Source organism: Planococcus citri, chromosome 2 (genome assembly GCF_950023065.1).
Source record: "Planococcus citri chromosome 2, ihPlaCitr1.1, whole genome shotgun sequence".
NCBI lineage: Eukaryota > Metazoa > Arthropoda > Insecta > Hemiptera > Pseudococcidae > Planococcus > Planococcus citri.
The window spans coordinates 50,685,722-50,703,000 of NC_088678.1; the positions used below are offsets into that span (position 1 = coordinate 50,685,722).

Here is a 17,279-nt window from a genome sequence, read left to right on the forward strand (position 1 = left end):
AATTTAAATCAATATTAAAAAAAAAAAAAAAAAAAACAATAATAATTATGTGGCATATCGATTGTTGATGATTTTAAGAGACTGAATCCGGATATTGGCTCATTTTTTTGTTCCAATGCTTCTAAACTCTTATTAGTGCCTTAAAACATGATCAAAATATCAAAAAGTTGATGATTCGTCAATTGTTTGTGGGTTTTCAGGCACTGAATTCTTCTTCTCCAATTATTAAAAAAAAAAAACCAAGACAAGAGAGTTTAATTCCAACGTCTGTAACCTACGTTTTTTTGTTTTGGAATTGACTCTTCAGGTTTAGTTTTGCCCTCGTCACCCTTCTCAAAAAAAGATGAGAAACTTGGGAATATCTCCTGAAATTCATAATGGAACGTATCCCATTGTATTTAGTTAGGCGTCACCAAGTTCTAAAATATGAAATAATTAACTCGTTTTATTTTTTATGTTTTAATTTTTCTACAATATAATCGACGACTAGTTCTTTTGAATTCGTATCAACGACATAACTCACATGTCCGAATTGTACGTTTTTTATGGAATTCACTTCAGCAACATTACCTAAATGTGACGCGAGCCATTTCGTATCCTAAACAAAAATAAATAAATAAATAAAATGAGTTCAACGTCATTGAAGGTAAATTACGCTAGGTACCTTTTCGTTGCATTTTTATAGCAAAAAAAAAGTAATCAGGTTAATCGCATGTTTTATTAATAAACGTTATCGGGGCTATTTTAAATGTTTCTCACGTGTTTTTTTTTCTTTTGAATAAAATATACGAGTAGCAATTGAAGCAGAACTTCACGTTCGTTGCTTATTTTATCGTATTTGCGTGATAATTCTCTCATAAGTAAAAAAAGATTTATGATGTTTAACACCCTAAAAATTCGTGACTGAAAAGGCGAAGAGTAATACGTATTAAATGAAATTCGTCAAAAGTGAAAATGAAAAATTACCCTGGTCTTATATCGCCAGTTTATTATTTACTAGGTTGGTATTTTTCATCAGCTAAGCGATTCTATTATTTTCTTGTAGGTAAATCAATTATTGTTAATGTATGTAGGTAGGTATATTACTTACTTTCATTGTTACCACCGGATCAGTTGCTGAACATAATATCACTACCGGTGTGGTTATTTTCGATATGTTATATTGCGGTGGAACGGTGGAATTGTATTTGACCATGTTCATTTTAAAACCGTAATCGTATTTGCGAAATTCTCCTGGAATTTATCGAGTTGGTACAATTTCAATCAGGAAACTTGATTAACTACTTTGTGAAACTATTTTAAAATGTAGGATACTTCGTCTTACTCACCCGATATTATCCCTTGAACGTAATGTTTCAACGTTCTGGAAGAAACAGGTTGTGGAAAAGATCCCCAAAAAGTTAATACAGCTTCCTGTGAAATAAACCGTATAATTGAAATAGGTTTTGTAGCCCTTTTTCAGCCGAAAATCAGCTAAAAATAGAAACTTACATCGTTTATTTTAGTTTCTACTCCGTTAATGAAATTTAAAAATAATTTACAATTATTCATCGTTCTTTTACTGCCCTCGCAGTATTTACGAACCGATTTTAATGTGGAGTCCGGGTTCAACGTATAAGGAAAGAAATCGAACACGTCTAAGAACTCCTGCGAAATTTACAAACGCTGAGAATTATCACATCTGGTCAATTTCTTCGTCCATACTACTCGTACGAGTATATTTATTGATTTTAGAGCTATGTTCTTACCATTATGAAAGGTGCCCAAAATCGAACGCTGTCGAGAGGTCTTTTAGAATTTTTCATTCGTGCTGCGGGTGCCATGAGGATCAACTTTTGTACTTTTTTATTGAATTCTGTCCGTTCTGCGAGGAGGATTAGTGCGATCGTGCCTCCTAACGAATATCCCACCACGTTTACTTTCTTTTTTCTCAAATTTGTAATGTAATTTACGCAAGCGGCTGTATCGTAAACGCCCAATTCGTGAAAACTGCAATATAAAACATCTTGAATTGAAAGTTAATCATGCAGGTGACCCGAAGAGTATTTTATAAACTTTTTTTTTTCGACTTTTGAATGTAGGTAAATGTGACGTTTAATGAATGTAGGTCATGGGTAGTTTCAGCCTTTATTAGATCTTTGCCTAGTGCAATCGTTCATGAAGTCATTAGTATGGCTTATGGGTCAGTTCTATTTTTCGTAAAATTGAAATGCAGGAATAGAAATACTGTAAATTGATTCAATTTTTAAGCCCCCTTCGCGTTTCTTCGAAGAAAAATTTGATATTTTTGATTTTTATGTAGAAAATTGAATTCATACAGCACAACAGAATACCTCTAATATTTCTATCAGCCGTTGAATTTTCAATACTCATTGCTTCCTGGCGCTTTAGTCGAGTATAAAATTTGAAAAATATGGATTCGTATACAGAAATTGAGGAAAAAGTATTATAGTACCTGTATTTCCAGGATATTTCGTCTAGATTTCCATTCGTCATTTCCCTGGATAATCCATTGCCTCTTGAATTGTACAACCACACATCATATCCAGCGTCAGCTAAACCATAAGCTACAAATAGAAAAAATCAACACATTGTTATGTGAATAAGCTAAAAATTTCATTTTAAAAAGAACCCCTCTTATGGTTTCCGTCTATGATTTAACCAGGACTGCAGTTTTTGGAGAGAGTATGGTCTACAATTTTTGGAAAGAGTTTGGTCTGAAACCCCTCATAACCAAAAATTAAAATTATTGTTGCAGCCCAAATTGATTTTTATTCAATTAGTCAATTTTTTAAAACCAAAAATTTACCATTTTAGGCAGTTTTTGTTTTTGTTTTTTTTTTTTTAAATTATTCTATGAAAGTTGAGGCAACATTATTATCTAGATCGATTTTTAGCTACTCTAATTAATTTTGAAGATTTAAAAGAAGTTTAAAAATTCTGAAGAAATCAAAAATTACTTTGGAGGCTCTAGAATAGCCTTAAATGGTGAAATTCAGATTCAAGGGGTTGGTTTTAGACAACATACAGCCATTCGTTCAGACAAAAATTATTTCTATGCCATTAGGAATTTTTTGATTCTCTGCTAATCCTACAAGTCTTGCTTTTGTCCTGATGTTTGCTTGTGCGTTCTGTTATCCTGATTTTTTTCCTTTTTTTTTCAATCGAACTTTGAGCCATTCGTTCAAACCAAAATTATTTCCCTGCCATTAGGAATTTTTTGATTCCCTGTTAATTCTACAACAAGTCCTGCTTTTGCCCTGCTGTTTACTCATGCGTTCTGTTATCCTGTTCTGCCATTAGGAATTTTTTGATTCCCTGTTAATTCTACAACAAGTCCTGCTTTTGCCCTGCTGTTTACTCATGCGTTCTGTTATCCTGTTTTTTTGTTTTTTTTCAATCAAACTTTGAATTTTTTCATTCATATACCTCCTCTGTGGAATTTTGAAAACATTTCATTTCAAAATTCTACATTTCCAATCTCAAAACTCAAAATTCAAAATTTACCAACTTTTCAGAACTACTCGTTTAACAAAATTTTTCGAAAAGTTCTCCGCCCTCGCTTCACGTTTTGTACATAGAAAACAGTTTCTTTCCTGTGTTATATCGTAATTAGTCATTTTCGAAGAACAAGATTGTATTGAAAAAAAATTAATGTATAAAAATGGTTGTTTTGATGTTCTAAACAGAAAATATTTTCAAAATGTTATGCCTCACTTTGCTCGAACAGAAACACACCCTTCACGTTTTCAAAAATAATTTCAGGAAAATTATGCTAATTTACATTTTTTGGACAAATACGTTGAAAAATTATACTAAAACTTCATTAAAAATGCTCAAAAAATCAAAATTTTGAAAAATGGAAAATATAAATGATAAAGGAATACTGTCAACATCTCCCTCCCACTCCCCCCTCCTAAATATTGAAACGACCAGAGTCGTCAAAAAAACGAAAAATTGACGAGTAAAATTTTGGCCATTCTCCGTCTTTTCAAAAAAATTTGTGAAGAGTGTGTAAAATGCCTTGCCAATAGAAAATTGAAATGATTAAGGTACTTTTGACACCTCCGCTGGTAAAAATCTTCCTCGAAATGCCCACTTCCCCCCTCCTTCTCACCACCAAAAAAATCGTCTTGCCTATTTGTTCTACCTTTTCATTTTGAAATTTGTTTTCACTTCTTGTTTTGCCCCTTCACTGTGTTGGTCTAAAAAACACACTAGAGGCATCCTCCTAGAAATTGGCCCGAATATGAATACATCTCGTTAAACAGATCAAAAACGAGCTGCAACTCGATTTTCAGCTACCCGAATTGATTCATTCGCATGCTGAAGAAATTAAAAAATTTTGAAGAAATCGAAAATCGCGCAGGAGACTTTAGAATTGCTCAAAATGGTGAAATTTATAGTTTTTGTGGGGAAAAAATAGAAATCGCTGAAAATAATTAATTTTAAATTTTCAAAAATTCGTCAAAATTGAAAAATCAATTTGGGCAGCTGAAATTTTGGTTATGCGGCTGTTTCAGACTATGCTCTTTCCAAAAACCGAGGCACCGTCGTCTCGTTCAAATCTGATAGTGAACCGGGCACCTCGAGTGATTTCTGATTTCTGATATTATCATTTCTTTTTTGACTTTTTAAAGCTATTTTTGCGAGTCGAAAAATTTTGAATCGAGACAAAAGCCAGAAAGAGTTTTTAAAAATACCCAATCACCCATCATGCAAAATTTCAAATGTTGAATTTAATTTTTCAAATAATTTCTGAAAATTTAAATTTTTTGGTTATGAAAAAATTAAAACTCCAAATTTTATAAAATTAAGGTAGAAAGTTGAAATTTGATTTACATCGTGCTTTTAAAACCTCACAAACTGATTGGTAGTAGGTAGTGCCTCTAAAATGTTTTTCTGCTTTTGTAAAATTTTGTAAAATTTAATTCAAAATGGCAGTGGATAATTTGTCTTCCAACTTACATTAGATGAGCTACTGTTCGAGTTTACTTCTGCTTGATTTCTTGTCAGTATTAGAAGAAATTAAAATAAGAAATTCATAAACTACGTGTATTTAATCAGAATATCTACTGTGCTGTGATTAGTATTTTTTTTTTTTTTTTTTGCTTGCAAAATACCCTAATGTTATTTATAATAATATTCGTATAAATTCACATTTTACCTAAAGAAGTGTAGTTGAGCGCAAAAACTAGCGAATTACTAAATAATCCATGAAGCAATAGCACAGGATCTCCGACCGTTTTATTAGATTTCGGATGTGGTATTCGTTCCAAAGCCAAAGTGTAACCATCTTCCGTATCTACGAGATGTATTTCTACCTCGTAACCCATTTCTTTCAATTTTGTGTGCTGAAAATTAAAATAAAAACAGGCTTAGATTACTACAAAACGAAAGCGTTATCAATTCTTGGTTGTCGATGTGTGGTTTTTTCAATGTCTCTCAATCTATAGCATACCTATTTATTGAAAACAAATTTCAAAGACAATCTACTAACGAACGTGTTAGTTGATACGAAGGAAAATTCGCCACGACTCCTTCAAAGTCACAAGATAGGCAACTTATTCTGCTTGAGTTTCTTCTTCGTTTTCTTGAATTCTACCTCTACCTACCCTCCTATCCGTCTACCCTCGTTTCGCATTTATTATCAGTCACAAAAACAGTGTGGCATGATTTCCTTTTCTTTCCTTTTGATCTTTTTTTTTGCGTGTATAAGTACTGTTGATTGCACTTTTGAATTTACAATTCTATAAAAAAATGATTATCGATGTTGTGGTTTTTCTTACTTACGAATGACTATAAATTACTGTAAAAGGCAAACTGTTCTTTCAATTAACGATGTCCATTTCTATAGATTTCTCTCGTCATTCTCATAGAGTTCAGTGAAAAGTAATCATGTTTGAATAATAAAGAAGGAGATGAAAAATGAAAATAGGTAACGCGTTCGTGTTAAGTTGATTATCGCGGGGAAATAGGCCTACCTAATGTAAATAACGGAAATAGTTTAGTCTAGACAGGAAATGAACGGTATTTTTACAGAAAGAAAATATCTACGCATATGCTGTAGGTATTTACGAACTTGAGTAGGTCTAGGTACATATCGAAAGAGGTGGCAGGTATTGCGGAGATTTAAATCTTGTCGTGGACGCGTTAATGGAAAAAATTCTCGCACGTTGGACGGGTCTAAAGGTCGGTAAACCTCAATATGGGTTTGGTTCGGTTACATACGATAAGTATATAGAACGAAACGAACTAGGAGCGGTCGTTTGCATATATGGCCTATCCTCTACGTATAGTCTCTAGGTCTCTAGTAATACATATGATATGTGTACATACGGAGAGTTCATTTTGAAAATTGCGATTACGAATGCAGGCTTTCCACAAATATGGAAAATTTTCCTACGCATACCTATACGAGTACGCAGCTGTGTCTATGCGTTGGCCTTTACTCCTTTTTACGTCACTCTTGCTTTCTGCACAACAACCAGAGCGGTATAGTAATTGACAAGACGTGATACAGTTTAACGAAGCAAATAAAAACCATTATCGATAAGCGCAGCGCGGTCAAGTTCTGTTTTAAATACACCTAGATTTTTCAATTACCAATTACGTGCGTATAAATTCAATATTCCAGCTCGGTTTGTATACAAATTAACGAGTATGGTAGTCGTCAGCAGGGGGGAAGGCGAAGGGCAGCGGGTGTAAAACTTGGATATTGAAAGAGCCCGGCGCGAATATCCTGTTCGCAAAATTCCAGTATTCTTGGGATCGTGATATCATAACGGATGGATTTAGTAATGTAACGTCAGCCGTGTAGGTACTCGTACTTGTATGTATGTACTTCTTACATATGCTTCTAATTTGTTACACGCGGAGACTCTATACTTAACGCGAGCACACTTTATTAAGGCACGTACCTACCTCTATACACGCGTGATTTCTCGTAAAGTAATTATTAAAAAAATAGTAATTTTCACCATTCCTATTGATCGTATATACCTATGCGGTTTCACAAACCTTGTAATCTATGATATGACATGACCCATGAATTGTCACGATTAGTTATAAAGTTCTGCGGTATTTAATTTTCTTATCCGAAAGGAAATATTCTATTTTTATCTGATAACTCGACTTATTGATTAAGACGATCGACCTTTTAAAATTTTCGTACAGAACTCTTTTTTTATGGGTTTGGGTTTGTTTTATGACGAGAGATTCGATCGCACAATACATACATACATATTAAAACTGCAGTATTTGTTGAGGTCATCTGTAAGCTGGATGTTCTTCCTGCATTTTACTACTCTTATAGTGACGATTCATGTCAATTTTTTGACATCATTGTCGAATCTAAGGGTATGTAAACGATGAAAATCGGGGTTATGAGAAGTGAAACTGATTTACAAATGATTATTAGACAACTTTCCTTCAAGATTAAAAAAGCATGAAATTATGTCTAAAGCTGAAAGTGAGACTGTCGATTGAAAGTCTGTTATCATAAAACCCATCGAATGAATGAAGTCAGTAGGTAAAGGAATTCAAGTTTCCTCGAAGTGATATCAACATTTCAATTTTTTTATGCGTTATTGAGCAGTCTCTTCTAATATTTAATCAATTCTTATGTTTTTAAAAACAAAGTTAGCATATGAAAAATCGCCAAAAAATTATTGTATGAAGAATTTCTTGAATTTTAAAAAATTCTACTTTCGTCAAGTTTTCAGATGTGCGAATGTGAAAAAAAAAGTTCGTGTAGTTGAGCTCCCTAAATTTTTCTCGAAATATCACAAAAACATCCCCTCCCCCCTCCACCCACTGAATAAAAACTCATATCAGCATCTGAGCCCATTTTCTATTAAACAATTAATATTGCATAAAATTGAGGTTAAAAAAAACTCAAATTTTATTTAAGTAGGTATCTTTCATTTGACCTACAAAATCAATGATGGAGATTTCGAGCCATTCTGGACCCTTCGGAAAATTTTTTGAATTTTGCTAATATTTTGAAAAAGTTGCCATACAAAATTTTAAAATAAGATTCAGAACTTATATTTACTAGGTTTCAGTGTCTTTGTGACCCTTTCGATCGATTTAAGCAAACATTTTCAAAATTTGTTTTGTGTGTTGTGATCAAAAATTTTCCCTAGCGATTATTATTTTGAAAAAATTGAAAAGTTCTTCGCTTAAAAACGAAATTCTGTTTACCTACACTTTATTTTTGGTCTTTCGACTCGTTTGGTCGTCGTTTTAGCTATTTTGAAGCCTTCAGTTGAGATTTCCAGTTCTCGAAAAAAAAAGATCAAAATAATTAAAAATTTGAACCGACAGCAGAATAATTTTGGAAAATTTCTGAGTTGATTGTAGGATGTCAAAAACGATGCAAGGGCCTTGAACATTTTGACATTTTTTATTCGAATTTTTCCAATACTATAGAATCAATTAGAGAAGACCAAAATCGGGTACAAACCAAATTTCAGCTTTCTACCTCAAGCTGACCGAATTTTGATTTTTCTTCGTGCAAAATGAGCTAAATTTGAACTTTGGAAGGAAATCGAAAATTGAAATTCAGCCCTTGAAATTTAGTTTGGTGCATGGCGGTGCATTTTTAGATGCGTTTTTGACGTTTTTTCATCCGGTCCACAAAATTTTCCACCAGATAAACTAAGTACCTGCCTGCGTACATGAGTTTTTCTCAAACATTAATTTTTTTAAGCTGAATAATAATTATGAAAAAAATGAAAAAATTCAAATTTTTCATTGCAAACAATCAAATTGAATCAAAATTTTCTATTTTTGCTGTAAAAAATCAAAAAAACGATGTTTTTTCTTTTAATAAATTGAATCATAATTCTCTCGTGTGTGAAATTTTATGCTCTAAAAATTCGAAATACTTTCAATGTTTTCAGGATTTTTTCAAAAAAATGAATTCTCAGGAAGAGTTGATGTTCTACAAAAAAATGAAAGCAAACAAAATTGTAGAACATGGAATTTCCCATCTATAGTGTGTCATAACATGACCCCCCCAAAAAAAAATTTTTGAAGGTTTTTTGCGTTTTTAAAGATAACCGACCTGAAGAAAAAATTTGACAAAATTTTCAAAAATAGTAAACAGTAAGTACTCCTCTAAACCTACTTTTAGAAAAAAATTTTGTGTGCCGGAATTAGGTTTGGAGATTTATGAAGATTTCAAATTTTCTTTTGCCATTATCTTTCCCCCCTAGAGGCCAAAAAATTTTGAAAAAATTCACTTAGCTAAACTCATGTCTCTTCATATACTACATATTTTGGGTAGAATCAAAATTGGCCATTCAACACTCGTTGAAGTAGGTATGATTTTTTCCCGAAAAAAAAACGTTTTTGTCGTTGTAGGTTGGGTTCAAAATTTTTTAGAGGTATCTAAAAATGTTTGATCCAAATTTCAAAAATCCAAGGACAGGGGCATTTCATCCATTTTTACCCGGAAATACCCTTAAATAGGTATTTTTCATTTTTGAAGTAGGTATGCACATATTTAAAATCAAATTTAAGTACGTATTTAATCGCGTTTCATCTCTCTTCGTTCCAGCAGTATTCAAAAAATCAGTTCAAATTTGACACAAAATTTAAAAAAATACCCGTTTTGAAGAGGATAAAAAAACTACCTACTCAAGGTAGGTTTAACCAAAAAAAAAGAAAAAAATTAAAATTTACAATTAAATTCTACATATTTTTTAAAAATTTTAATTATGTAGCTCAAAAACTGAGTCTCATGAAAGTTTTAATGAATTTCAATTACGTAGCATTTTCCATCTTTGAGATGTTGAACTTTTCAAAATTTCACCAAAGTTTTCGCTTTCGAGAAACATTTTTAAAAACGTATTTTATCAATTGTTGTCTTTCCAGCTGAGCGAAAAGTTTGTTCAAGTTGGTTTACAAAAGTCAAGAGTACCTACACATTTTTGACAGCTAATTCTTTTTTATTTTCTTCCTTTCCATTTTCTTGCCTTCATTTTTCAAGTTGAGTATCTATTCTTATGACTTTTTTGGGGGGGGGGAGACTTGGAAAGATTAAATTTCAAATCTAATTTAGAGAAATGAATTTGCACTTCGTAGAATTGAAAAAACAACAGGGTATAAATTTTTAAAAGTAATTTTACCTCTTATCTTTTCTCCTGAACTCAGTTTTGAAAAATATGTAATACCTCGATGAGCCCTTAAGCACTAAAGAAACTTCTATTTTTTTTTTTGACGAATTCAGTACCCAAACATTCAATTTTTTCTGGCCATTAAACTTGTTTTGTTTTGATGAAAAAATGAAATAAAAATTGAATCATGCATTATCCCTGTGACAAAAATTTGTCCTGAATTTCGATATCCTAATCAAGGTCTTCAAATCAGGGATCTATGGTTGAGTAGAATCAAGATTTGACAGTTGACACTCCCTACTACGTATTGACCATTTCTCTAATGAGCTCAACCAGAAAAAATATCACTTATTATGACGAACAGGTATCCTAAAATGAATAATAATAAAAGAATGGAAAACTACGTAAATAAACAAGTTCTGTTGAACTTCTATACGCACATGTGTTTACGAGCACCTATAATTTTTTAGGGAAAAAATCGATCGCGTAGAACGTCGAATGAAGCAATAATTTAAAAGTCCAAAATATTAAATACTACAGCTCATTTCGCAATTAATAGCAGAAAAGAAATCAATATACCGTAAAAATTTTTATATCGTAATAATATTTATAACTTGAGCTTTCTATTCGAAATAATTTCTCGACTCGTGTGCCTACAAATACAAACACAAGACGTAAAAAAAAACACACCTAGCTGTCCTTACGTATTTCTTATTCACTTATAAAATATTCCTAACTTTTTCTTCTTCGTATGCTCATAATTTTTTCAAAAGAAAAAAATGTTCGCGAGTGAAAAATACCTATACTGCTCGCATATTTGCAAATCTTTTATACATACGAACGAATTTTATCGCGAAAATATTACGTAGATACGTTTTTTTAATTAAAAACAAAATTAAATATTAAACTATAGGCAGCTATACGACGAATATGCTTCTATATTTTGCTACCTATACAGTTGGCATTGTTCTATAATACACTAAGTACATAATGTAGGCTACATGTAAATTTGTGTAAAGGCTTCGCGTTAGTTTGACGTTTAAATCTCCTTTACTGAGTTATGTAACATTGGCACGAATTTCCGCATTATAATCAACCATCTGCATCTTTTAGATTGGATTTTCTTTTTAATTCATATATCTACGAGTAGAGAGTATGCTAATGAAATTAAAATTACACGCGAAAACTGGAAAGGTCCTTTCAAAGGAATCCGTTTATTAAAAAAAAAAAAACCGGCGTCCTGTCACTATACTGGTTAATGAGATAATTTTTTCATTCCGCGAAAAAGTCGCCGCAATTTAATGAAATTTTCAAAATAATTGGCACATTTTGAGAAGATGTAATACGTAGATCTTATAACTGTCTTAATAGTATCTGCGAGTAACAAAACAGTAATTTTATTTAATAAATTAAAAAAACGTTCGAATGGCCTCGAGTAATGTTCAGCTCATTTTTACGTGTTTTCCAGCGTAATTATCCTGGTGACATGCGAGAGTGTTATTCGGAAAATTGTCCGATTTACATAGATTATACTTACTTATTGTAATAATCTCGGAAAATAATATTTGTATTAATGTACAATTTAGAAATAGGCCTATAATTACTTTCGTGAAATTAAATATTATCATCTTGAAGATGTCTCGTGTTGGTCAAAATTACCATTTTGGAAATGAAAATGAATAATTATAGTCAAAATGTTAAATTAGGATTGCCAAACATTCGTTAAAATTTTGTATTGTAATGAAGTCATTACAGAAGTCTCTGTTTCTTATTCTTGATCTGTTGAGGGATTTTGGCAAAAATTTTAATCATTGATTTTTTAGGGAAAGACTTGAAAAAAAATAGAAATTTGTATGTATTCTCTGATCATTCAAGGATAGGAAAAAGATGAAGAAAATTCAACAAAACTTGAAAAAAAAAATTAAATTAGAAGAAAATACAAAATTTGAAAAAATTGTGGTACTTATTTTGTTGGAATGGCAAAGAGTTTGAAGCGTTATTTGAAAACTGGATTTCAAAAAAGAGACACATCGTAAGTAAAATACTGAATTAATATTTAAAAAAAAAAAATTAGCAACAACAACAGAAAATAATTTATAAAAGATTGAAGAAAAACTGATAAACTTTTTGAAAAAATTGTTGAAACGTCGAAATAACTCGTAAAAATTGTAAATTTACCGGAAATGCACATTTTATTCGTTGAAATTTTGAAGAGTTGAAATTTACTTAAAAAACGGAACTGAAGAAAAAAATTGAAAACAAATGAAAAAAAAATTAAAAATTGTAATTAGAAAAATATTACAACGTTTAAAAGAGCTCAAAAAGAAAACAAAATATTCAAAAAAAATAGCACTTATTTTTATTTTTATGTAATGCCAAAAAGTTCTACTGTTTTTCTTGTTGGTACAATCATTTACATTTGAAAAAACAAATGAAAACATGAGAAAATTGTTACAATCAACTAACACGATATTGCTATATTTTTTTTAAGTCAAAATGAACAAATTTTGTTCATTTTGACTTGATTGAGTTTCCCTCAAAAACATTCGTGCTCATTTGCTCATTGGAGTAAAGTAGGTAATCGTAAAAAGTAATTTTGATTTTTTTTTTCACACCAAATTTCCTACAATAGTCCCATCATCGTGAAGAAATTTTTCCAAAAATTAATTTAAAATGGTCTATATCCTAACTTGAGAAAAGTTGAGTTATCAGGAGTGCTTATTTTGGTTTAATTAATCGTAAGTAGGTTCGAATACGAGTATAAAAAACGCAAAAAAAATTCCAAATAATCCCACATTAGGTAGGTGTAAAATACATCAATCCAAGATTTGGATTCATAATACTTCGGACATGGATGATCAACAATTTTTAAATTTCGGTATCGCGTTTCTCATGATTTCACTTTTTAAATTTGATTTGAATTTTCAAAAATAAATTTCCCTCCATATTTTGTTTTAATAAGTGAATATTGAAAAAAAAAAGATGAAAAATGTATTGTTTAATGGTGTAAGCATCACGTGTTAAAAAAAATTATCCACTGATAAGACACCAGAGCATTGTTCCTAGAAGAGAAAATCTGCTTTAAATTTGATTCATTTTTTATTCGTTAATTAAAAATAAATTGAATAAAACACATAAAAGTCTCGATAAAATTGACAATTTGAGCGTAAAAAAACATAAAAAATTTTCATAATTCAACACTTTGCATAATTCACGATTTTTTAAAAAAATAATAAACACAACGAAAAAAAATTATAATAAAAATTAAGAAGCATAATAAGGAATTTAAAAAAAATGAAAAACTTACAGTTTGAAGGGCTCCAACAGGTAGAAAAATTTCATCTTCGAAAATCAAAACGGTCGTTATAATAATGCAAATGGATTTTTTCACATTTTTATTCGCAGCTCGAATCATTCTTATGTCGATCTCGCATGAAGTTGTTTTTTCATTTCATTTCAGCGTTAACTTATTACTAGTCTCACGAAAAGAGTCGTACGTCTAGGTACGTTTACCGACTACCGTCGTACACGTATCGTCATGCACAGATAAATTACGCTTTTTTTTTTATCTTTGTAATTATTACATTTTGTAGATTTCGCGACGTTTTTCCTCTTCGCGACTGACTAACCCACTGGTGAAGGCCACTAGCGGTTCATTTATCAATTGAACGGCCCTTCAAATTGATGAGAGATGGAGTTTGTGAGAAATCATCGTTTTACAAATGTGGCACTTGACCATGGCAATAAAAATCCAACGCCGTGGCCAGGTTGTGGTTTAGTCTAGGAGAGATTTTACGTAGGGGGATTCGTGCACTCTCGATGACCCGGATTTTTTTCGTTTTCAAAATTTTGTTGTGTGTGTTTTTTTCAATTCGGGTCATTTTATTTTTTCGGAAATTATTTGTCAACATTTTTTATTTATTGAAATTTTTTTTTGAGTCGAAGGAAAGAAAATTTTGTTTATTTTTTGTTGGTTATTTATACGAGATACCTATTCGGTGACCCCGGATTTTTTTTCGTTTTGAAAATTTTTCGTGTTTTTTTAAAAATTATTTTATTTTTTGGAAATCATTTGTCAACATTTTTTATTTAGGTAGGTATTTTAATTTTTTTTCGAGTCGTTGGAAAATAAAATTTTGTTTGTTGTTTGTTAATTTGTTATTTGTGAGATATTTTGGAATTCAGAACGAATCTCGAAGGGCTTACCTACCCATTCAATCATTTAAAAAATCACATTTTCTTCAAAATTGACGAAAATGACGAGAAATTGATTTTCAAAAAAATAGGGTGGGGGTCGAATATTTTCATTCCGATTTTTATGATATTTTTTTTCTCGGTGAAATCGACGAAAATCATTCGATTGTTATTTTTTCGTACGTGTATGTCCATATAGAAGATTAATAGGTCATTGTGATTATACGATGACCATTCTTCAAAGGTTTTTGGTACTATTGTAAGATGACCTTGAACTCTATAAGATACGATAACGTGATCTTGAAAAGAATCAGCTGATCGATGGTCTTAGCACGTTGATAGGCATAAGTAGGCATGTGCTCGCGAAGAGTAAAAGTAGTAAAACGAGAAAATGAAATTTTTTGATCGAATGACAAATACCTATATGCTATGGTTTCAAAAGTAGTGCGTAAATTGCGGATTCACCTTTCGTTATAAGGTCGCAAATTTATGCTGCGGTGTGCGGCAATGTGTGCATCTGACTGAAAATGGTATTTTCTACTTTCTTTCTTCTTTTATAAATATGGGTCTGGTATGAGATGAACTTGATATTCTCTGTTCGAATATGTACATATGCATATATAAAATATACAGATATATGATTCATAAATAGTATACGTTTACCTACTACGAGATACTGAAAGAAATTCTTCAACGATGAGGTATTGCATTACCTGTAGGTTTTTTTACGTAGAATAACAGCAGGATTTGTATAGTAGGTATCTGCATTCTGCTATAGTATAATATAAAATTCCGGTACAGGTACAGGAAAATAAGAAGACGAAGAAATGGTTTTAATTGTTTTTCTTTTTTTTTTTTCTTATGTTGGCAGCTAACGGTCGTTTGAGTTTCGCGAACCCGAATTACCATTTAGATCCAGCACGATTGGAAGAAGGTTTGAATTCTAGTTCGGAAGAAGAACGTCGCATGTACCAAGAGTGGTTTTTGAGGGAATTAGAAGAGGCGTGCTCTCTGACCAATAAAAGTAACTCGAGAAAAAAACCTGAAAGTCGTCTGAGTTACGCCTCTTTGGATATTAGCGATATGGGTGTCGATCTGAATGCTGGACCGGTCATTAACGTCGATGTTAATACCAACAGTTGCAACAAATTCGCAGATATACAAAAAAACAGGTAATTAGTAATTTAATCGGATAATAATTTTTATTTCGAAAATATTAATATATTAGAGGTATATATCGTATCGCCAGTTGCATCAAATAATTATGTTGAAAAAATTAAACTCGGAGTATAAGATATAGTAAAGTATACGTACCCAGACCTATACCTAGCCATGCATTTCATCGGATAGCGGCGTACAAAATTACGTGTATTACGAGAGAGAAACAGGGAGAGGGCAGCGTTGCTGAGGAAATTTTATTATCTTTCTTGGTATTATTGATCGATGAAATTGGCGCCGAAAATTTTAAGGAAATGTGTATCCCTTTTTATGGCATTTGTCGCATAATAATACGGACAGAGTATCTCGACTGGGCAAAGCTGGGGTTCGGGGTATCAAGCTACTGTAAATTGAGGTGCTAGGAAATGAATTTGTGAAAAGCGTAGAAAGTTTTTGAGCTCTTGAAACTGAATTAACTTTGGTCGAAGAAAATTTCACATTTGAAAATTATTATAAACACTCGAGGTATGCATTTTTAGAACCCGAATTTTCAGTTTCAAAAAATTTCAAAAAGTGAGATCGAGCTGCTGCAACGTTAGGAATCTTGAATTCCCCTATCTGTATAGCTGGTACCCGAATTTTTCAAAAAATACCTTGAAGTCTCAAGAAGTGCTATTGGGCAGCTGCAACTCTGGATAGCATTCTCTCTCTCACGTTGAACGTGAGCTCAAAAAGCGTGTGAGTTCTCAAGTTGAGCTGTAACTTTTTGAGATTTTTTTTTGTTTTTGGAAAATTTGTGTCTCCAGGAATATTTTTCCCCGTCTAGAATCGAAAATGGACATCGAAATGTGATTTCTGTTGGAATTCGATAAGAAATTCGGGTCCAATTACTGGACATTTAATTTTTGGGCTTTTTCAAAAATTCAATTTTTTCAAATCAAAGTATTGATTTTTTGATTTTCTTTCAACTGGTTACACTGCCTTTTCAGCTTTGAGGTTGAAGTTACAAATCCTTCCTTTTACTAAAACTTTCGAAATCTCACCTTCTGTCAAAAATAACAAGAAGTCTCGGCATTTGTCAAAATTGCCGAAAAATGCTGTTTTAATTTTGCCAAAAATTGCTAAAAACTGTCGCTTGTTTCCGAAAAAAATTTCAAATGTCTCACTTTTTTTTGAAAAATATCTAATAAATCAGGGATGGAAAGTTAAAAGCCGAAAGTCCAGGAAGTTTGGGGTTTTTGAAAGCTAAAAGCTAGCCAAAAGCTTTATTTATTCAGCTTTCTTTCATCTTTTTTGCAAATTCATTTCGATCAGTTTCTGTTTGAGTTATTTTTCGATTTTCACAATTTTACTTTTCTTCTTTTTTCAGTTTTTCAATTTTTTTTCGTTATGGTTGTGTGTTTCTATTTTCTTTTCACTTCATCTCATAAAAAAATTTGAAAAGCCAAAAGCTAGCCGTTAGAAAGTTTTAAGAATTTGAAAAGCCAAAAGCTAAAAGCAGAAACCAAAAGCTTTCCATCTCTGCTAAAAATTTCCAAAAAAAAACCTAGCCTTTTTGCAAAAATGTCAAAGTCTTATTTTTATTCAACATTTTAAAAAAAGTCGCTTTTTACCAGAAAACTGCGAAAAACTTCCATTTTTTCGACAAAAATTGCCAAAAAGTATTGTATCGCGTTTATGGCAGTAATTTCCAAAAAGACTTTTATCCAAAAACTTCTTGAAGCCTTGCTTTTTTGCCTAGAATTGCCAAACTGTTTTTTGGTAAATTGGCCAATATCTCGATGTTTGCCAGAAATTGCCTAG

The 17,279-nt window shown here is 31.6% G+C and overlaps 2 protein-coding genes across 4 annotated transcripts in view; one reads left to right on the forward strand and one right to left on the reverse strand.

Annotated features, from left to right (window-relative positions):
* Positions 1–17,279, forward strand: part of LOC135836326 (protein Fe65 homolog) — a 35,842-nt gene that overhangs the window by 5,033 nt on the left and 13,530 nt on the right. For all 3 annotated transcript variants that reach the window (XM_065351098.1, XM_065351097.1, XM_065351099.1), the window contains one exon: positions 15,190–15,490. In XM_065351098.1, the coding sequence (XP_065207170.1) occupies positions 15,190–15,490 (301 nt within the window). The remainder of the gene's footprint in view (positions 1–15,189; positions 15,491–17,279) is intronic.
* Positions 444–13,841, reverse strand: LOC135836331 (lipase 3-like). Its single transcript, XM_065351109.1, has 8 exons — positions 13,432–13,841; positions 5,168–5,354; positions 2,456–2,567; positions 1,749–1,989; positions 1,492–1,647; positions 1,329–1,413; positions 1,091–1,233; positions 444–598 (listed from the first exon to the last, which is right to left on the reverse strand). Exons 1-8 carry the CDS (start codon positions 13,537–13,539, stop codon positions 446–448), a joined length of 1,185 nt encoding a protein of 394 aa, XP_065207181.1. The 5' UTR covers positions 13,540–13,841; the 3' UTR covers positions 444–445.